At 45.6% G+C, this 22,500-nt stretch overlaps 1 protein-coding gene across 1 annotated transcript in view; it reads left to right on the plus strand.

Annotated features, from left to right (window-relative positions):
- The window catches only part of LOC308387677 (rap1 GTPase-activating protein 2-like), a 44,492-nt gene extending 24,953 nt beyond the window's left edge, over window positions 1-19,539 (plus strand). Inside the window, exons 3-24 of the mRNA XM_080867896.1 lie at window positions 2,703-2,787; window positions 3,861-3,896; window positions 6,250-6,282; window positions 6,605-6,829; window positions 6,904-7,007; window positions 9,322-9,400; window positions 9,593-9,646; window positions 9,726-9,809; window positions 10,436-10,536; window positions 12,247-12,376; window positions 13,898-14,053; window positions 14,401-14,469; window positions 14,549-14,635; window positions 15,151-15,297; window positions 15,952-16,056; window positions 16,149-16,240; window positions 16,451-16,555; window positions 16,653-16,740; window positions 16,838-16,895; window positions 16,971-17,041; window positions 17,216-17,249; window positions 17,459-19,539. Of these exons, the coding sequence (XP_080724022.1) occupies window positions 2,703-2,787; window positions 3,861-3,896; window positions 6,250-6,282; window positions 6,605-6,829; window positions 6,904-7,007; window positions 9,322-9,400; window positions 9,593-9,646; window positions 9,726-9,809; window positions 10,436-10,536; window positions 12,247-12,376; window positions 13,898-14,053; window positions 14,401-14,469; window positions 14,549-14,635; window positions 15,151-15,297; window positions 15,952-16,056; window positions 16,149-16,240; window positions 16,451-16,555; window positions 16,653-16,740; window positions 16,838-16,895; window positions 16,971-17,041; window positions 17,216-17,227 (1,921 nt within the window). The 3' untranslated portion in view covers window positions 17,228-17,249; window positions 17,459-19,539. The remainder of the gene's footprint in view (window positions 1-2,702; window positions 2,788-3,860; window positions 3,897-6,249; window positions 6,283-6,604; window positions 6,830-6,903; window positions 7,008-9,321; window positions 9,401-9,592; window positions 9,647-9,725; window positions 9,810-10,435; window positions 10,537-12,246; window positions 12,377-13,897; window positions 14,054-14,400; window positions 14,470-14,548; window positions 14,636-15,150; window positions 15,298-15,951; window positions 16,057-16,148; window positions 16,241-16,450; window positions 16,556-16,652; window positions 16,741-16,837; window positions 16,896-16,970; window positions 17,042-17,215; window positions 17,250-17,458) is intronic.
- The last annotated feature ends 2,961 nt before the right edge of the window (window positions 19,540-22,500 follow it).

The following is a 22,500-nucleotide window of genomic DNA, read 5'->3' on the forward strand; positions in this document are numbered from 1 at the left end:
TCTGTTAGTACAGTAACCTCCCAGCGGCCATATTACTGGTCACATGATGAAAGTAAAAAAGCTCCAGTAGCACAAACAGCCCAGAGATCCAGGTCAGGTGAAGCTAGCAAACAGCAAGCAACTATAGCCACCTGTGTCACCGTCCACCTGCCAGGCAGAGAGGCCACGCCCCTAATCATGCAAACTTTATGTCCTAATACGATTTAAACAGGTGGAAGGTGGAAACGATCTGCAGGAACCAGTTTGTATGTCAGGCTGCAAACGACGGGGCTGCCGGAGCCTCTGCTGGACGTTAGAGGAACTGCAGCTGTTTGTGTATCAGCATTTAAACCTGAGCTGTTGTTTAAGTCAAAGGTCTCAGTTAGTGGTTATTGATCTCCCAGTAGTACTGCGAGCCTGAGTATTAGAGCAGATCAACATTCAAGTCGAGCTCGGCGATATTTAAACTCATATGAGTCATCGGAGCGTCCAGATGATTGAAGGTGACTCAGCGAGATTCACATGCTGTCACATGACGAGTCATCAGGCTCTGTGTTTAGATCAACAATCCCAGCATGCACTATGATGGCAGCGCCCCAAAAAGCTTAAACCAAGTCAAACTGGTCTTCATGGGGGCACCTGATGCAACCATGGCAACCACGGCGAGCAGATAAGCAGCGTTGCCTGAAGGTGAAGAAAACTGATGGTGTCCTGGTCGGGTGGTGCAGCTGAATACAGCGTGGAGGCTGCTCTGTGTTTGCACTCAACACTCCTGCTCTGTGACAGATGATGGTAATGATGAAGTACAGCACACACACAGACACACACACACACAGACACACACACACACACAGACACACAGACACACACACACACACACACACAGACACACACAGACACACACACACAGACACACACACACACACACACAGACACACACACAGACACACACACAGACACACACACAGGGCAGCAGGTATATTTTATGGCAGGTGCTGCTCAGAGGTGATGAAACAATAATCAATGAATTCACTTTAACACTTTTATTTACACCCCAGGGCCTCTGTGTGTGTGTGTGTGTGTGTGTGTGTGTGTGTGTGTCTGTGTGTGTGTGTGTGTGTGTGTGTGTGTCTGTGTGTCTGTGTGTGTGTGTGTGTGTGTGTGTGTGTGTCTGTGTGTGTGTCTGTGTGTCTGTGTGTCTGTGTGTGTGTGTGTGTCTGTGTGTCTGTGTGTCTGTGTGTGTGTGTGTGTGTGTGTGTGTCTGTGTGTGTGTGTGTGTGTGTGTGTGTGTGTGTGTGTGTGTGTCTGTGTGTGTGTCTGTGTGTCTGTGTCTGTGTGTGTGTGTGTGTGTGTCTGTGTGTGTGTGTGTGTGTGTGTGTCTGTGTGTGTGTCTGTGTGTGTCTGTGTGTCTGTGTGTGTGTGTGTGTGTGTGTCTGTGTGTGTGTGTGTGTGTGTGTGTGTGTGTGACTGTGTGTGTGTGTGTGTGTGTGTGTGTCTGTGTGTGTGTCTGTGTGTGTCTGTGTGTGTGTGTGTCTGTGTGTGTGTGTGTGTGTGTGTGTGTGTGTGTGTGTGTGTGTGTGTGTGTGTGTCTCTGTGTCTCTGTGTGTGTGTGTGTGTGTGTGTGTCTGTGTGTGTGTGTCTGTGTGTGTCTGTGTGTGTCTGTGTGTGTGTGTGTGTGTGTGCATGTGTGTGTGTCCATGTCCAGGGTGTTGATGTTAGTGTGTCCAGATGTGTTTTGTGTAACGCGTCACATCATAGATGACGCACCTGTGCTGTGATCACCTGTGCAGAGGCTCCGCCCTATAAGCGCGGCACAGTCACAGGTGACGGCTGTGATGATTGGCTGTGTAGACGAGCAGCTGCGTGTGCAGAAATATGGAAAACGTCTGTTCTGTTTACAAACAGTGAAACAATAAATGCAGCTGAAATGAAAATGAAAACGTTTCCTCAGACATCGACCTCGGCACCAATCAGAGCTCGGTATAATTCCTGAAGAATCTTTTCAAAGTAAAAGCATTTTACATTAGTTTCTGAAAGAGTTTACACTCTTGTTTTGAAAAACAATCCCTGAGGTTTGCGTTCTATCACCAGGTGGCGCCATCTGTGGCTGCAAAAACACAACATGGTCCTCTGACCTTTGACCTCTGTAAGGACTTTCCTGCTGATCTGTGGGCCAGCCACTCGTTTCAGCGTTTTTGACCCACTGCTCCCCGTCACCACAGTTTTTGTTACATAAACCAACGGTGACCCCAGAGAGCGTCCACAGGTCAGCAGGTCACCAGTCACAGCGCGAGCACTGATCACAGGTGAGGCTGCTGGACACCAAACAGGAGCATCAGTGACTTTTAACTATAAGTAATAAATATAAATAACGAAGCCCTGAGGCCATTCCAGGTGATTTAAGCCCACCCACACTGTGACCCGTGTGACCAGTGATCACATGGTGACCTGCTCCCACTGATGGCTTAAGACTTTTAGAGCTGAAGAAGCCTTTTGGATGAGAGCAAAAGAATTCCCGCTCAGCCTTCTGCCGCCGCGATGAAGCTTGAAGGTTTTCCTAACAGCGAACACATTTCTCACCTTTCCTCTCACCTGTTGGGTGGTGTGGCTGCTGGACCAATCACAGCTCCGTTTGTCTTGAATAGAAACTTTATTGTGACGCTGGCGTGCTCTGACGACGGCGCCGCCGGGTCGGCTCACTCGTGCTTCTTCCTGTGTTTCAGCAAACAGGAGCTCCTCGCCATCTCCAATGTTCCTGTGGCTGACGCCCCCCCCTCTCCGCCCCGCACCGCACCCCCCACCATGAAGGTAACAAGCCATTTATTTTCATCTGCACATTTCATGAACTTTGCTTTCACATCGCTTTCAGTTTTAATGAGCTGCAGGAATCAGAAACATTGTTTTTGTTTATTTATGTTTTTAACAACTTTTGTTCAGACGGAGTCACCGTCTCACCACAACAGCAGGTCCTTGTAATGTTGCCTCTGTGCACCACCACAGTGAAGGTGGATGAGGTCAGCCATCCAAAGAGAAGGCAGAGCAGGCAGGGTGGAGTGGGTGGAGATGAGCAGCGAAAGGTCTAAAGATGGCAGTGAGAGCTGCTGTGCTGGAGGGTTGGTGGGCCTCACTTTAATCACAGAAAAGCTGCTGACCTGAGATCAGCTCTTTTCTTTATGGTGAGAAACTCCTGAGAAGCTTCTCAGCCTCCATCTGCGCTGTGACGCTCCGTGTGACGGAGCAGAGGCTACAGCCCGCTTCACCCAGGAACACCAGCCCTCTGCAGCCGTACAGGCTCGACAGACAGATGATGGGATCTTTTCTCCTCATCAGTCTGCTCCAGCTTCATCCTGGTTTCATCTTTCAGACCTGTGCAGATGTTCCTGAGTGTAACCAGAGGTTTGCACCTTCTGTCTGACCTGAGTCTTCCTGACCTGGTCAGACGGGTGAAGCTGTTTTCCATCAGCATGGATCTGACACATCTGTGGGAGTGTTACACACAGCCCTCAGGAAGAGTGCTGACAGATAAGAGCTAATCTCTTTACCCTCTTTGGAGGTCATATGAGGAATTTCAGTGAACAGCAACAAGTTCAGCACTCTGATGATGTTTTACCTGCCTGCCTTCAACCGTCAATGCAACACTTTAATTAAATGCTTCAAATTAAAGCTGAAGGCCAGTCACACCTGGATGGATCCACTGTGGGGTGTACAGAGCCAATATTTCCACAAACTTATGAACTGTTAGGTCATTCAGACCACATGGAGCTGAACAGGAACCTCAGCAGGTTCAAATAAACCAGAAAAATCCTCAGAAATGAACTTTTAAGCGTAAATGATCCAACAGACACAAATAAACAGCTTTGACCCCGTTTGTGTGTCTGCAGTCGGCTCACTTCTTTGACATGATGGACAAGATGGAGGTAAGAGTGTGAGTCTGTGTGTGTGTGTGCGTGTGTGTGTGTGTGTGTGTGTGTGCGTGTTTTTTAAGACTTTTCTTCAAAATGAATTCTCTCCTTATCCGGAGCAGCTTCTCCGACAAACAACAGGCTTCATGCAATATTCATTTAGCTTCCAGCAGAACAAAACCAGGTTTCAGCCTTTAAATCAGGTACAAACATGACACAACGACGCTGCGGCGTTTCATCCGTCACTTTGGATCTTTGTAATATCTCTGGACACGCGACACATCTAAGGCGTGTTATTTCCCCTTCTTTCTTTCTTTTATATGTTTTATCCTGTTTTATGCTTCTTGTTCTCTCTGGATGTGCTCCTGTTACACCTGCACCTCTACGTCTCATCGCACATCATCATCGTAGCCCTGAACAGGGAAATAAGTTGGATTTTTCCTGCTTGTTTCCTCAGATAAGTCACCCGGTGACTGATGACAAACAGCTGCAGGGTTTAAGTAAAAACAACCGGAGAATCAGCAGATTCTGAACTAGACAACAGCAACACGTAACACTCTCTTTATTTATTAAACACAATAAATCCTTCAGCAGCGAGGGTTTCTGTGTGTCTCCCACTGTGGAGGATCTGTGGGCCACTCGCCTTCACAGCGTTGCTTCAGCTCGTTGAGGTTTCATTCAGCCATGCACAGAGAGCTGTGCATGCACAGAGAGCTGCATGGCTGTGTGTGGATCTGTGACCTGCTGATGACCCAGTTTGGTCCAGCTGTGGGACAGACGTCCGCACCCTGACTCTGAACACTTTGGTTCATCACCGCTGCATGTGTTAGTTTTTTGATTTTGAACAAACTCTTTGGTCTCGCTTTGTTCCAGAAGTCTTTGATCAGCTGTAGCTTTGCAAACTTTGACCTTTGACCTGCTAACTGAGGCCTATAGAGGTGGAGCTGTTGGGACCTCAGGTGAAAGGTGTCGTTGTGTTAACACACCTGAATGCTGCAGAGCTACAAACCTCTGAGTCGATCACGCTCCTGTTTACCCAACAGCTCAGTGTTTCTTCACTTTGGTTCTGTTTTGGTTGAATAAATAATCAAAGAGATTTTTATTATGTCCTGATATGTAAAACATTAACACACCATTGCTAATTATTAAATAACAGAAATTAATTTTTAACATATTTTTTGTGAAGTAAAGAAATTTGTCTTTTTTTTTTTGTTTGTTTACTTTTTCTTTAATTTTGTGAAATTTGTTTGTCAGAGTCAGAAAAACTCTTCAGCTGATGTTTGTGTGGTTAAAGCTCGTCTTTATCAAAGCTTCACATTAATCCTGTTAGCCTCACAAAAGCTCTAAAAATCCACCAGTGGCTGAAATGTTCCTCCATCAGTGCACATATAATCCACCAAATCTGCATTAATCCGCAGCTGAAAGTAGTTCCATGTAAACACACTGTTTCCTCCCATATTAGCGAGCTGTTTCTTATTTTAATGAATCAGACTGAACCTCTGTGAGCTGTTTTACAGCTTCACGTGTTCAGGTGAAACAGTCTTCATCACGTCTCTCTCCCCGTCTCTGCTGCAGCAGGTGCCAGAAGCTGCAGAGATGAAGACAATCCCTCAGAGACAGAAGGCACGTCTGTCCATCTGTCTGTTTGTCCTCATATCCACCCGCGCTCACTTTTACGGCTTCATTTCATTCATGCTCATAAAGATAACCTGGGGAAGTCCAACCTTCAGCAGGTGTGAGAGCCTGATCGAAGTTTCATCACCCGACTCAGCTGAGAACAAACTGTACTTAAAAGATGGAAATGACCACTGTGATTGTTACAGACTGTATATAAAAGATGGACGTGATCAGCGTGGTTTTCACATGTTGGAATAAGAGCGGAGTGCTAATGCTAGCAGCTAGCTGTGGTGGTTCTACAGTGTGATGATGATCACGTCTGCGTTACACGCAGGAGGACCATGTGACAAACACGCTGACGAGTTTATCTTAGCTGCACTCGGGTTTGTTTCCTGGAGTGGCAGCACAAAACAAAAGCTAGCCGGGTGCAGTGATGGCGGCTGTGGTCGACCGCGGTGAACGCTGAGGCTGTGAGCTCCTCGTTGTGTCTCAGTGATTGTTTTGAATAAACGTCCTGCTCAGCGTCATCCCTCCTGTGGTCGCCTGCATGTCTGCATCATTCCACTTCATGCATCTGTGTTCATGTTTAAGCTTTTTCACTGTAAGTCCATCTCATGGATATTTTTTATGTTCATGACTTCAAACATAAAAACAGCACATTTACATAAGTAAAGTCAGTCAGTGATGAAAGGACAGCTTTGATTCCTCGTGTGTCCAACACATGTTTGACGTCTCCGTCTTTCTGTTTCAGGACGACTACATTCCTTATCCGAGGATCGAGGAGGTGAGACCGATGTTAACACAGCTCAAAACACAAAGCTGAACATTACTGCTAATTGTTTTTTTCAAAAAGGAGGCGTAACAGGAAGTCAGATCAGGGGTGCGTCAGCCAATAAGAGGAGAGGAAAGTTTTATTATAGTCATTTTGTTCATACTGACAGCAGCTAACAATCTTGGGGGGGGGGGGGGGGGGAGACTAGATTCTCCACTGGACCGCCTCCATATGACTCAAACTCTCACTTTCCTCTGATTTGCCGGCTGCAGGAAGCCTGCTGAGGGGTGAGGTGTGTGCTTTTGTTTCACACCTGTCTGAATGTGTGTTGCAGGTGTTGGAGAGGGGGGGGGCGTACCCTCAGGTGATCCTACCTGAGTTTGGAGGCTACTGGATCGAGGATCCTGATGCTCCTCCTCCCTCTGCAGCCAGCAGGGGGAAGGAGGAGGTGGAGGAGGAAGGAAGACAAGAGGAAGAGACCGCCCCAGGGGATTATGGGTACCATCTGGAGGAGATCAACGAGGCTGCTCGGGCGTACAGGAAGCACTTCTTGGGCAGGGTGAGGTTTGATTAAATCCATCTTCATCCTTTGCTGTCACCTGATTGGTTGACGTCCTTCTCTTTTGTTGTCAGGAGCATTTAAACTTCTCGTGCTCATCGAGCAGCGTGGGAAACCTGCTGCTGTCTGTGAGACACGAGCAGGAGAAGGAGCACGAGCACCTCCTCGTCATCATCAGGTAACATGACAGGCTTTCATGGCAAGGGACTACAGACTGTAAAGAAAAGATGGGAAACCCTGCTTTCTTTCTAATGTTCAATCAATCAGAACTTTATTCATCACATGCAAGTTGCCCTGCAGTGAAATGGGTCTGGGCCCAGACCCGCCGTGTCCTCCAGGAGGGAACAAGCATCGAAGGCGTTTGGAAAGGGAGGAGGGATGAGTGCTTATCAGTGTCTGTGTGTGTGCGTGTCCAGAGTTCAGCTGAGACAGTGTCCTTCACCCTGCCAGGCTAAGTAAACAGTCTTCCAGCCAACCCAGGTGGCCTTGCATGGAATGGGAAGAACAGACTCAACACAGTCGTTATCAGGGTGTTGTTGTTCGGCTCCAGCCTTGAGCCCACAGCTGGCGCCGAAGGGATAGCCGCATTATGATGGTGGTTTTTACTTTAGTGCGAACAACTCATGAGAATTTCAAAGCAGTTCTACAGTCCAACACTGGTCTCTCAGTCTCCCGTTGGAGAGCCGCGAGCTTCTCCATGATGTTATCAAACTTACGCTCCGTGATGTTGTCAGTCTTGTGCTCAAAGAGCCGATTCTGAGAACTCACGACCGCAGTGAGCTGCTCCAAGATGTGATTCAATGTACTCTCAGAGGTCTTATTCTGAGTGTTGACGGCAGCCGTAAGCTTCTCCAAGGTCTTAACCATGCTGCACTCAGTGAGCCCATGTTGAGAAGCCGCACCTCATCCCGTCGTTTCAATCCCAGCGGGCAGCCTTGGGGGGGTTTGAACAGCCGGTTCCGCTTTCTTAATTCTCCGATAAGTCAGGGCCAAGCCAGCTCCGATCAGCCAGAACCCTGTTATCATGGTTCATAGGTAGATATCTTCAGCGTCCTCGATCCACAGTCCCGCCAGGCACACGATCCTCTGCCACCCGTCCATCGTGTATCCGGCAGGGAAAGTCCCTCCAGGGCACTCAGGCTCACCCGAGCCCAGACTTCTCGTTGAGAAAAGGGTGTCAATAGCATTCAGAGACCAGTTGATCAAATCCATAATTCTCTTTAGGTTTTAGAAACAGACTGTGAGAGAGTGTTCAGGGAAAGTAATACAAACGAGACAAGACAAGGACATAGAGGCTAAGCAGGGAAGATAAGGGAGAGGAGGAGAGGAGAAAAGTACGACCGCCTTCGCCAAGAGCCAGCCGTCACAATCAATGTTTGAGTCCATGGTGGATGGGAAAAGAACAAATGAAAGGAACCTTCAAAATTAAACAGGAAATAATCTCACACAGACAAAATGAAAAGGGAACAGAGATCATCATGGCGGCCATGACCGGTGTGTTTACCCCAAACAGCTCTGTCCTCTGAGTTTAAGCTCTCTGATGATGAACATGAGCTGATAAAAGCCCAAATGAGCTCAGTGTGAGCTAAAATAATCAGGTTCTAAAACCAGAGTTTGACTCAGTCCACCTACAAGGCTGCTGCTCTCAGATGAGTCAGATCCCGTGTGGAGCAGATCTTCTATAAATTGACCAGTGTGGTCAATTTATAGAAGATCTGCTCCACACGGGTAGTGTACCCGAAGAAGAACAGCAGCCGACTGAAGTCTGTATGAGCAGGCAGCTGGGACCGATGGCCAACCACCTCGAGTTCAATTTAATTAAGATTTCACGTTGAAATAGTTCTTTGTTAATGCACCCTTCACAAAGTCAGCCACCTCTCCTCTTGAGTCTTCAGGACTGCTCTCTAAGATCTAAAGTGCTCGAGTCAAAGGAAGCTCTTTGGGTCATTAAGGTCACACAGGAGGCAGGTGATAGGGTGGGGCTCATAAACATGTCAGGATCTCGACTTTTGGCACTGATGGCTCATGTAAGCTACTACAAATATCTCGCCCTACTTGAGTCGGCTCATGGCAGGTGTTCGGTAGGCCAGGTGTTATCCAGATATTACGATACACCTGACATCTGGCCCAGATGTGGTGGAGCTCTGGCTGAGTAGAGGGAGCAAGACTTGAGTCATCTCCCTCGGTCAAGGCCGATTATGGTCCAAAGAAAACTGCAGATGTGATCCACACGTGGGTCAAACCTTTATCGCTACCTGGTGTCCAGGTGTGACTCAGTTGAGCCTGAGAGATTATTCCAGCTGTGGATCGGACTGCTCCTCCTCACGTTTTCTTGTGAGCAAATATTTGTGTTTTGTGGTTTCGAGTGCCTGTGTTCACACAAGTCTGTGTCACAAACTGTCAATGAGTCAGTGTGAGGACAGAACTAGTATTTAGTTACTTATTCTTGGAGTTAAGTTTTGGTTTCTGGTGCGTCTCTCCTGTTTCATTAGATCTCGGGTGAAAAGCGTCTACCACAGATTATCTCTGGCAGAGCTGCCGGACATCCCAAGTGTACCAGAGCTGGCCAAGGTAAGCACCAGCATCTCAGACTGGTTCCATAGTGTAGCGGTCATCACAGCTGCTTTACATGCTGTACCGAGTTCGAGCCCAAGTGGGTCCATGATGTCCTCTATGGTTGAACTCACCCACTTTGGTAGAGGCTGAGACTTTTGAAGGCTCAGCGTCGTTCTAACTGTAACCTCGATGTTTGTCATTGCGAAGCTGCTGTGCGACGAAGCGGCAGGTCTACGGTTCAGTCCCGTCCTGTACCCAAAGGTAGGCTCCCACACCGTCAGCACACCTGGGTTTCTGTTCCGTGTCAGAGGAGATGATGCACGTCTGTCTTTGTCTGCAGGCATCTCAGCTAATAGTGAACTATGATGAGCATGAGGTGAACAACACCTACAAGTTTGGAGTCATTTACCAGAGATTTGGTCAGGTACCTCACCACCTGCTCACGCTTTGTGTCCACTCGGTGTTTTTGTTTCCATCTTCCTTCTTTATTCCCACTAGTGGACTGATTTCTAACCGAAGCACGTAGGTTTGTTGATGTTAGTGATCAGTGCACTCCATTAGCTGTTACTGTTTTCCACGGGTTTTACTAAATACGCTGCAACTATCGTATGGACGAAATGAGCTGATTTAGAGGTCCTGGGTGATTTTACATGGTATGACCAAATATATATAAGCTGTAAGCACTCCAGAGGACACTGCAGACCAACCCAAGAAGCTCATAAAGATGTTCGCTCATTCTTAGCGTTGCCTTGTGAAAGAATTTGTATTGTGTTCCAGTATTTTGTTTTGGAGTGCTGGGTCACTGGTACGGCCTGGTTGATGTTATTGATCCTGCTGATTATATCAGCACTTCGTCTGCTGTAAAACCTGTTTCAGCAAATGTTTTCAAACTATGAAAAACACATTAGCCAACATTATTTTTAAAATAATAATCTCAGTGTAGTCCGTCTTTTGTTCTTTGGCATCATTAATAAGCACTTCACATCTGAGAGTAGTTCACCTTCTGTGATGAGTGTATCGGTCGTAGCTGACATGTCACCTGTCCCTCAGGTGTCTGAGGAGGAGCTGTTCAGGAACAACGAGGAAACGCCGGCTTTCACAGAGTTCCTGCAGCTGCTGGGAGACACAGTGGATCTGCAGGACTTCAAAGGGTGAGAGACGAGACAAAACTGCAAATCATCACGTTTAATCAGTTATTTCTATCAGTAACATGTCAGTTGATACCAAAGCAGATCCTTTAGTAGCAACTAGGGCTGCCACAAACGATTATTTTGATAGTCGACTAATCAGATCATCATCCATACAGCTTATTGCACCAGCAGCATCTGCTCTTATATAACTATCATTAGCTTACAGCTTTAAGTGTTTCAGGTGCTAACTAAAAATAAAGACAAGATGATAGTTTATTAAATGTTAATGACATTTGCAGATTGTTTCGGTGAAGTTTAATAAACTCCTTGCTATCTAAAATATAACAGGACACTGGAGTAAATTCTGGAGCATCTCACACTTCTGATAATCAGCTGTCTGCTTGACGTTTATTCAGCTGTGTAAAAACTATAACTTTAATCTCAGACAAACTGATTTACTCAGGAACAAATAAAATACTACAAAAAGCCAAACAACAACATTTTTAAGTTATCTAAGTGACTCATATATCATGTTTAACCTGAGTAGTGAAAGACGGCGGTGGGTTTGAAAACGATTTGCCGGGAGTCCGGTGTTCTCACGGCGCTAGTGACCTAGCCCCCGGCTAGCTATCGAGCTAGTGGGTAACAGACGTCTCCGAAAACGTCGGAGCGCTTTTGAAAATATGCGGTGTCCTGATAAACTGAGCAGATATTTGAGGTTTACACAGCTACATTCTCGCCTGAAAATATGTTAAACGTTTATTTTGTGACCCAGAAAGAATAATAAGCGTAATATTAAAACTAACTAGCTGCCGCCATTGTTGGAAACTGAGCTGGGCCGCGCTATGAATTCTGGGACACAGCTTCTTCTTCTTCGGGGTTTAACGGCAGCTGGCATCCTTGTACACGCAGTGCTGCCATCTTCTGTTTCAGTCCGTTATTACACTCTTAAATCCTGCTATTATTCCTGCGTCTTTTGTGATCTTACAAAGCTTCAAACGACGCGTCGACTATTAAATCAGTCGTCGACGATTTTGATAGTCGACGTAATCGTGACTAGTCGACTAATCGTGGCAGCCTTATTAGACAACCATGGGATTTTCTCGGATCTCTCGGAGTAAATTTTGTAGCTGTGCCACAGTTTAGTCCAGCACGGACTGACGGACAAATCAAACACACAGAGCAATGAAAACGGTCTGTAATCAGTGACCCATAAAAAATAACCTGAGACAGCCCGAGACTCAAAGTTTATTTATTACTCAGAATATTAATTGAATTGAATTGAATTGAATTGAATTGAATGAATGCTTTATTGGCCATATGCAGGTTGCCCCGCAGAGGAATAGGACCCCCCCAATTTACACACACAACAAAGACATCACATTAAACAGTGTGTGTTGACATTTCATTGTTTGTCTGCAGTGAAACAAAACATTTACTGGCCCTGAGTGTTTGTTACTGGACCTGTTTAGATTAAGGTTCAGTTAAACGCCTGTTTCATTCTGCGTGTTACGTGTTTCCAGCTTTGCTCCATCACACACAGAGATTAAGCTTCTTAAAGAACAATCAGCACACAAACCAAAATAAATCAGGAGGGAAGCCAGCTCCTCCATGAGCACAGATGGCTGATTCACTCTGAATCGCATTTATTTACTCCAAACTCTAAATAGCTTTCGTTAACCTCAGAGCAGGTCACCTGCAGACTGAGTGGTGCCCTTTTCCTCTGTGCAGGTTTCGGGGGGGTCTGGATGTGTCTCACGGTCAGACGGGGTCTCAGTCCATCTACACGGTCCACCGGCAGCAGGAGATCATGTTCCACGTGTCCACCAAACTGCCCTTCACCGAGGGAGACGCCCAGCAGGTAGGCGGCATGAAGATGGCGTGACAGAGAAACAAAACACAGAATGAGTCAGCGTGAAACAGGAGGACGGGCTGCGACTCAGCAGCAGCAGCAGACGGTTTGGCAGGCTGGCTCCGTGTGAAGCAGACGCCTGCAGCAGGAAGGGATGCTCGTCATCACGTGACCCTGTGTCTGCACAATCACAGCATCTCAGTCTACACCAGAGATGGGCAGTAACGCGTTACTTGTAACGCGTTACTGTAATCTGATTACTTTTTTCAAGTAACGAGTAAAGTAAGGGATTACTATTGCAAAAGCGGTAATTAGATTACCGTTACTTTCCCGTAGGAACGCTGCGTTACTGCGTTACTAAAACCGTGATTTTTTTTGCGAGAGTGTCTCATGACAGTGACGTAAGTGAGTGCGCCGTTCGTGACAACAGCTGTGTGCAGATCAACAATGGATCATATATCGAGTGCAGAGAGAGTATGAGCGTGCAGCGTTTAAAGCGTGGAAGTACTGACCTTACTTTGAGTTTGATTCCATAAAAAGTGACAAAAACATTAGTGTCCGCTGTGCGTGGGAAGAAAACTTCTTTTTACAGCGAAAAAACCCCTAAACTTCCAACAAGCACCGAGTAGCTACGACGTGATGGGAAACTCACAGAGAAACTCACGGATTCTTCCACTGACCGCTGCACATCTGCACCAGGGTAAACCTCCGCCTGCCCCACTCCTGCTTTACAGGTGAAAATAGAGCAACAGGACCGCTGAGTCTTTGACTTTATTTATTTTCTGCTGTGTTTTACTTGCATCTATTTGAAAGACTGAGTGTAAACACAAAAAATATTTTATTTTATGTGCTGGAATGTGCAGGAAATAGGTTTAAATGTTAAACTAATTTCTTCCAGTCAGAGAATGTTGCAGATAATTAAATCTTTGCTTGATGCATAAAGTTAAAAGATTAAAACTAATAAAACAAGTTTTAAAAAGATCTATCGCTTTATCACCTCTTCAGGTTGTAAATAGTGTTTTTAAAAAGTAACTAAGTAACTAAGTAACTAAGTAATTAATTACTTTTGAAAATAAGTAATCAGTAAAGTAACTGGATTACTTTTTTGGGGAAGTAATCAGTAATTAGTTACTGATTACTTTTTTCAAGTAACTTGACCAACACTGGTCTACACCAACAGCACAAACAGGTGAAGCTAGCAGCTACAGGGGACATGATCTAGAACCAAAAATGGTTTTATTTATTTATTTAGTATCAGCCTGTAAACGTGTTTGTTGCTGCTGTAAAGTTTGAACATGTGAGCGACTCACTGCGAGAGCCTCTGCTGGACGTCAGAGGAACTGCAGCTGTTGATGCTTCAGTGTTTGCACCTGCTTGCATCCAAACACAGCGTGTTCAGTCAGACTGTTGTTCACTGACTGACAGTTTGTCTTGTAACAGTGTGACAGAAGCACTTTGAAGTTGTTGCTGTGCTTCATAAACTTTATGAGCCGTCACGACTGCACGTAACAGCATCACTCTGTCCTTCAGCTGCAGAGGAAACGGCACATCGGAAATGACATCGTGGCGCTGGTTTTTCAAGAAGAGGCCACCCCTTTCGTCCCCGACATGATCGCCTCCAACTTCCTCCACGCCTTCATCGTGGTGCAGGCGGAGGAGCCGTGCTCTGAGACCACCTCCTACAAGGTACACGCCGGCTTCCTTTTCTCCATGATGGAGGTTTTTTATAGATTTGACTCTGTCGTCTGTGAGGTTCATGGCATGGCAGTTTAATCTGGGAATCAAAGACGAGCTTTAATCTGAATTCACAGAAACAAACCCAAATCCTCGTGGTGGCTGAAGATCTCTCTATCAGCCTCTGAAACATGACAACAACGGAGATGAAGCCTCACACCAGAGGCTCCTCCTTCTCTTACTGAGGAGAGGAAGCGTCTCTATTATTGCTCATAGCTGGGTGGGTTTGCGTGGGTGGGGATCAGACACAGATCTGCCTGTTTCACTCCACCAGTTACAACAGCTGTTCTGACTGACAGGTTTCCGTCACAGCGCGAGAGGACGTCCCGCCCTTTGGCCCGCCCCTCCCCGCCCCTGTCTTTAAAAAGGTGAGGCTGTCGGACATTTCATAGGAACGTGAGGCTGATCTGAGAGCTGTGGTTAAGTCTGCTGCGTTTTGTACTTCAGGGTCCAGAGTTCAGAGAGTTTCTTCTCACCAAACTCATCAACGCAGAGCTGGCCTGCTACAAGAGCGACCGCTTCGCCCGACTCGAGGTAGAAAGAGCTGCAGGCCGTCCCCCAGAGTCACAACCACACCGTGTGTCTAATAAGACAGACGCAGTGATGCAATCACAGTAACAGATTTCAGTACTGAGCTCATGATGTGACAGGAAGTATTTAATTACCGGGCGTTAGTTCTTTGTATTTATATGAACCTACAAACACATGAAGGCAGGACCAGCAGAATAAAGAGAAACACGTCCGCTTCTACAGGAAGCAAAGGAATAATTATGTTGCAGGTAAACTCCTGCAGTGCGTCTGTCATTTCGCTGCACTGTTCAGACTGCGAGCGTACTTGATGGACGCTCGAGTGATTTGTTTTGGTTTCGATTATAAGTGACAGTAGAGAAAAATGATTCATATTAAACATAAAGTCAGTGATGTTGCAGAGAAGCCTGACACTCTAAAAGCTGCTCGCCTGTGCAGAAGATCTGCGACACCTCCTGAACTTTAGAGAAATAACACAGCAAGGACATGAGGGGTTTCATGATTCTTTGCGTCTCCGTCAGGAGCGAACCCGCGCCGCCCTCCTGGACAGCCTCCACGACGAGCTGCAGAGACGCTCCCAGAGCATGCTGGGATTGACGTCAGGGCCGGAGGAGGAGGGCCGAGGGGAGAACGGACAGGCCCACGGAGGACTGCTGGAGTCCATCAAGGTGAATGTTGACCTTTCCTCCTGTCGTCTTCTTCTTCTCGTGCTTTGAAATGATGGTTTTATGGGATGCTCCAGAACCAATCCAACTCACATACCTCCACCGAGGAAAGTAGTCCCACTTTACAAGCAGTAAAAGCTGTAATGTGAATGTTAGTGTGTCAGCAGCGTGTTTTAGACTGGAGCTACTGTCAGTGACGCCGGACTCTTACCTCAGCACGTGATCTGTCACTATTACAGTTTTATTTCCCAGTTTTTGGTCCACGTAAATGTGTTTGACACAGTAATAGACATGTTATATAGAGCATGTTATATTTTCCCTCATCAATGAATTATGAAGTAAATTTATTTCTTTTTTATTTACTTTATGGAACTTGTGCATTTTTCCATCCAACTTTCAGTGATAGTGAAGTTAAAGCCGTGCAGTCTTTATCCACAACATTATGTTTAATTAGTAAGAAAATCATTTTTACAACAACAAAGAAATATTTATTAGGAAAAACATGAATTTCATAGCCAGTAAAAGCAGAGATAAGGTTTTGTTGAAGTTGCAAACAGCTGCTTTCTGTATTAGAGTCACAGTCACACTGTGGAGATAGCTACAGCTTTTATTCTGAAAGGCAAGGGCAGGAAGAAGCCAAATCTTTTTCCATTTCAGAGGGCGATGCGAGGGAGGAGCGTCTCCATGGAGACCATGTCGAGGGGCGGGGTTGGACTGCCCACCAGTTTGAGTGGGGGGGGTCTGGCACACCTGAACGTGGAGGTGAGTCGTTCTGCAGATAACTGAAGGAGCAGGTTGAACCCCGCTCGTCTGTGAGCGGCCCCCGTTGACACCTGGACTCTTTGCGTTGGCAGTGTAACGTCAAGTCTCCCGTGAAGCGGCGCTCGGGACTTTTTCCTCGCCTGCTGAGCGTCGACAGCCAAACAGAGAAGCACAGCCAGAGGAGGTAACGCTGCCCAACGTGCCTCTCAGTTTGTTTACCTGGACAGTAAAGTTCAAACCCACCAGTGTGCATGTCAGCACGGCTGCACAGGTGGGGGTGCACCTTCAGGAGAGCTGGTCTCGACAGGTGTGCTGTGTATTGCTGAGCTAACAGCTTTAACCTGCCTCCAGGACATTAACCCCGCCTCCTCCTGTCTCTGATACGCCTCCTCAGCCTCCTCGGTGAGCAGAGGAGCTTCGACGGCTGCAACCCGATGCTGGAGGTGAGGCCAGAGCTGCCGTCCAATCCTAGCTCTCCAGAGGCGGGGCAGCGGGACAGGTGTGTGCAGCAGAAGCAGCAGCAAGTGAAAGAAGCAGATGTTTCAGTTTTCACTGCGAAACAAAAAACGTCATCACTTTTTCACTTTCACGGGCAGGATTCACACGAAGAAGGAGAGCAGTAAGATTTCCAGGTCGACATCCAGCACCTGCAGCTTCAGCATCCCAGCTGACGACACACACCTGGTGAGAAAACACGCTCAGCGCTACATTCAGCTCAGTGTTATTGCATTGTAACGCAGACCCTCATCACTGCGTCCTCTCTGTGTCTGTGCGTGTCCAGGCTGCGACGGTAGAAGGTCAGAGTTCAGCTCCGGTCATCGTGTGCCGCAGCCCCACAGGTGCGACGCCCGCTCACCGCCAGCGTTTCTGTTCTGGAGCCGTTCTCACGTCTCGTTTGCTCTCTCCTCTCTCAGAGCTGAGAAACAAGAACTCGCCCAGATCCAACCTGAAGTTTCGCTTCGACAAGCTGAGCCACTCCGCCGCAGTAAGTCTGTGTGACAGCCAATCAGCACGCTCGCTGTTTACCTGGATATGCAGCTGATTGGGCTGCACGACTCTCAGGACGTCACTGCTGTTTTTAATTTTTGTTCAGTGTGATTTTTCAAGTATGTTCTGTGTAATCTGATTACTGAGTGTGAAACCTTCCTTCCGTCTGCAGCAGGGACACTGAGCTGACAGGACGGCGCTGACAGGTGTGTGCTTTCCCAGAAGTCTGCTTTTCAATCCCATTTTTCAAAGTGCTGCTTCTGTCACTCTGTTCTGCTTCTGAGTCTACTTCCTGCTTTATTTTGAAAGTTAGTTCTTCCTGTGGCATCCTATGTTTTACTTCCTGTCTTTGTTGGCTCATGTTCACACTTTCTGGGCGGTGATGTGTTCTCCTCTTTCTCTCGCTGCTTTCCAGAATAAAAGCCTGAAGCTTCAAACAGACAGCAGAAGGAGGAGGAGGAGGAGGGTCTCCTGATGGACCACCACACACACATACTTGTCTTTCTGTCTTTGTGAGGACCCCGAGTGCAGCTCTCCTGTTTCTGTTTTTTTTCTTCTCATCTTCTGCACAAACCATAAAATCATTTCTGAACATAAACGTATGTGTGCGCAGGACACTGAACTCCTTTTTAAACCGTTCTACGGTCAAACTCGACGCAGAGCTCTTCCTGTTTTGCGCTTCATTCAGTGTAAGATGTAGCTGTAGAAACTTTATTTATCACAGAAACAGCAGCAGCTCTTAAAACTTTACTTTAATGAGCAGTTTGGTTTACGTGGAAACAAACTGATGATGAGTAGCTCCAAACACCAGGGGGCGCTGCAGAGAGGGGCTGAGATTCCACCCAAAGGACCAGGACCCGCAGCTAAGCTTCCCTGAGGGGCAGCGGTTGATGCCCCTCTCCCCAAACACCGCTGAGGTGCTCGCGTCCAGCTGGGAGACGTCCTCTCTCCAAGTATTTCAACCAAAACAAGAAAAACAAAAACACCACGGGAGCTCAAAGTTTGGGGATTCACTCGTATCAGCGGCAACCACAAGAACTGTAACGCCCCGCCCCCTGTCTCCCTGTGAGATGATTGGTCCTCAGTGCCGTTTAGTCTTTTTGTCAACCGGCGCGTGCTGGTCCCCCGAAGGTGCCTGGTCCTGGAGGAGAGCTCCTGCGGTGGACGCGAGGCCTTTATCACCCTAAAGTTTGTGACTCTGATGGTTTCTCAACACAGACGCTGTGTGACATCATAAAGATCCAAGTACAGAAAAACTGCGGTAAAGCTCGTAATTAGAAATGTTACGTTTGTTACGAACGCCCACCGCGTGAACGGGGAGGAGGAGCTGCTCGATCTGCGCGTCTGTGGGATTTATTCTTATTACAGTTTTTTCTGATTGCTTAAGCACATTTTTTGTAACTATTGGCTAATTTTGCAAAACTCTTCACACAAATAAGAAAACCTGTCACCCAATCATCAAAACATTTTAGTTCTCTTGCAAAAGCAAACACAGCTGGATTAACTCTTCACACCTTCGTAAAAATGGTGTTTCCGTATCAAACAGTACACACAAGCCATCATCTACTAAGCACCAGAGGTGTGGACTCGAGTCACATGACTTGGACTCGAGTCATTAATTTTATGACTTTAGACTTGACTTGAAAAAATGTTCTAAGACTTGTGACTTGACTTGGACTTTTACACCAATGACCTGGGACTTGAATTGGACTTGAACCGGTTTACTTGAAAAGACTTGATATTTTACCCCAAATATAAAATTTAACATGCATATTATATAGAGATTGAAAATGTGACGTCATTCACGGGTAGAACCGCAAAGGATTCTGGGAACTCGTGGCAAGAGGTACTAGCGCACGCAGGCTTTCAATTGAAATCACAGCGATAAAAAGAAACACAAAAATGTCAAGAAGCTGTTGTATTATTAACTGCAATAGCCGGTCGCATGACAGCCACGGGAAGCCGACGGGTAAAGAGATCGGTTGTTATCGGATTACGTCGTTGAAGAGAAATTGTTCGAGCCATGTTTCCGAAGTAACAAAGACGCGACAGATGGCCTGGATTGCAGCCATTCAAAGATCAAATATAACGTCCCAGAACACTCCAGCTCACAGGTTAGTCTGCTCCAAGCATTTACACAAAGGTCAGTCTGCTGTTGTAGTTAATACGTCATTTTCATAACATAATTGGTGATATAGGTTACAAGCAAGTCTGGCGCTGAACAGAAATTGTCGCGCTATGCTCCTTTGTTTATTGTGCATAAATAGTGAATTGTCCTGACACAATATTGCGTTTCGCTTCTGTTATTATGGTACATTGACAAAAACATATACTTTTATTCACAGGGTAAAACAGTTGTTTTGTATCACTAATTGCCCAGTACGATTACAGCATACAATATTATTGTCACTGCTACATTTCTGTGATGCTACCAGAAATTATTTCCACTACTAATTAATTACCGTTGAGCTCAAAGGTCCTATTAATAAACGGTTAACGAATGTGTATTTATGACGACGATTTGTGAGACTGGTAAACTTATGATACGTACGATGGTCTGTCGTTCTACACGGTGCGTTTCAAGGTCCTGCACCCATCCGTCGGTAAACTGTACCTGGGCTTGTTGCAGTGACCTGAAGTTACTAAACTTCATGAGTGTATGCACTCACTCCAAGAACCGTATGATTATTAATATGCATATAAATATGCTACGATGAGATAGCTGACTTCATCTAACTAGCAAATGTTGTCCAGGCTACGTTGGTGATTCAGTTTTTTTTTAATATGTATGATATTTTTGTCATGCGATTTTAAAGCCGGTCCTACAACCGCATCCAAGAATAACATGCAGCTTATCTCAGAACTGTCGGTGAAAATTATTCTTGGAGCTAGGTTTAATTGAGCTGCATTTTAAAGAGGTGCAATTTCACAATTTGTGTATATTTTCTACGTTCACTATTTTGTCATGTGTTGAGAAAAACACAGATTAAAAAATTACATGGTCTAATATTTACATTTAGCATAACTGCAACATTATTTTTTCGTTTGTTTTTTTTAAAGACTCGAAAGGACTTGAAATTCAAAGTTTCAGACTTGTGACTTGACTCGGACTTTTACACCAGTGACTTGAGACTCGACTCTGACTTGCCTGACATTACTTGAGACTTGACTTGAGACTTGAGGATAAAGACTTGAGACTTACTTGAGACTTGCAAAACAATGACTTGGTCCCACCTCTGGTAAGCACACAATGCGCCAACTGCACACTGATGGTATGAATAAAAACACATCTGGCTTTTGCTTTCTCTGTGCACAAGGTAGGCTATGTCAGTTTGAGCTCATACTTCTGTCATAGATCCATAAGCATAGAGGGATCCAAACTTCAAGTACTGGTGTTTATTCAAACACATCAAAACAAACACAAGTGTTCATTTCCAAGTATAGGATTATTTGCAGTCGCCATAATGACTATATGGGTTACTTGGTCTGCAGTGAACATGCTTCCTCTGCCCCAGCATCTGGTCATCTAGCAATTCTGTAAAGTAACAATTTCAGTATTTTTACATCAATGGTATTGGTGTGTTTCTCATTGGCATATGGCAGTGCTACAAATCTTTGTGCGAAGTGACTGTACTAACCGATTCTTATTTCAAGATGTCCTTATGGTGCTTGCTACAGTGTAGCGGCTCGAGTTAGGCTGGACCCGTTGGCCAGCTACCCTCAGGGTCATTCCACGGTTGATTACATGGTCCACTATTGTAGCTCTGATGTCATCAGCAATTCTATTTCTTACTCTTCCTACCCTTCCTCTCCCCCCTCCTCATCTTCCTCTTGCTCCTCCTTGTCGTCCTCTTCATCCTACTTCTTCACCTCCACGTCATCTTCCTCGGCCTCCTCTACTTCTCACTCTTTCTGCTCCCTCCATTGTACTCCGCACACACAGCTTACCTGTATTATAGTGCTTAGGCTGATTGCAAAGTGAACTAATTATCTAAAAAAGTTTTCACATGTGAAAGTGTGCCAGACAGTTGGCAAATTAGAGTTAATGATAGCCATACATGTGTATACTTTTGCTAGGAGTGTGTTGGAAATTTGGTAATTGAGTGTTGTGCAGTGAATTGTGCCTACAGTTTTGCAAAGTGTGTGTTACAAAATTGCAAACTGAGTGCAAAGCAGTTTTTGTGCTTTTAGTTTTGCAAACTCAGTGAGTGGTTTTGCTATAAGTCTGAATAGTTTTAGAGATTGTGCTACAGGAATCACAGTTAGGGTTTAAGCATTCAGAAAAAACTGTAATAACAAATAATAACACGTGGCTGCGGGTTCAGATTCAGACAGACGCTGCCGTTCTCCACGCACACTGTCACGTCGTGAGCTCCACCTGAACCTTTTTTAGACTGCTGCGGCACACAGCGGCTGAGCGACGGGGCTCAGGTGGGCGGTGCTGCAGGTGAGTCAGAGGTGGAGCTGCTGGAGGTCAGGGAGAAGAAGAAGCTTTGCGCTCCCTCTCTGAGGGACAATCGCACCAATTACGTCGAGTCTCGAGGTCACTCACTCCACTGGAAGCTGCGCAGCTACAGGAGTTCAGGTTTTCAAAATAAAAGCTGTGGTTTGTTTTAAAAGAGGGACGATGATGCAGCATGAACACAAAGATGTCTGCATGTGTTTCTGATGTCATAAAGTGTGTGTGCGTGCGTGTGTGTGTGTGTGTGATGTAAAGCATGAATCTGTAAAACTGAACATTTCACAAATAAAAATCAGCTTCTTTCAGTGTTTATTGTTGTTTTTGTCGTGTCATTCTCTCCCAACATTAAAGCGGATTATTTTTCGTCTCAGTGGGTTTTTACTTTTGTATTTTTTTACTGAAGACACGCTTCAGCTGCAGAAGTCATTTTTGTCTGCAGCTACAAACTACTGTGCATGTCGTGTTCATGCACAGCTGGAGCCTCAGAGCCAGATGCTGGTTCAAAGCATTGAAAAAGGTTGATTGTCCTTTTGTGAAAGAACAAAAAACTAACAAATAATTAGTTGTTAGTTGTTCTTCTCTGTGTTTATTTGTGTATTTGTGTGTCTGAGTATCTGTTATAAAACAATTAAAGCAAATAAATATGGAACTTTATAAATAAGAGAGAAAATTATTGTTTAACTGAGAGATGAATAAATGTTTTTATACTGCGTTTTCATTAGTTTCTATTTCTGTCACAGCCTTGTGTTTATTTCTTTATTCAGTGTAATTCTGATAATGTTTTACTCTGTTATCATGCTTACCTGTTTATTAATTAGTTTGTACTTTTTTATTTAGATTTTTCAGACATTGTGCAGTACACTTCAGCCCTGTTATATTTAGGACTGTTTACATTTATTAAATTTTTTTTTACATGTTCTACTATATCGTCTGTGACGCTGTTAGCGTGTCTGTTGTTCAGCACCGCCATCTGCTGAGCTGAGCATGACATCATG

Source organism: Rhamphochromis sp. 'chilingali' (assembly GCF_963969265.1).
Source record: "Rhamphochromis sp. 'chilingali' genome assembly, chromosome: 19".
Taxonomy (NCBI): domain Eukaryota; kingdom Metazoa; phylum Chordata; class Actinopteri; order Cichliformes; family Cichlidae; genus Rhamphochromis; species Rhamphochromis sp. 'chilingali'.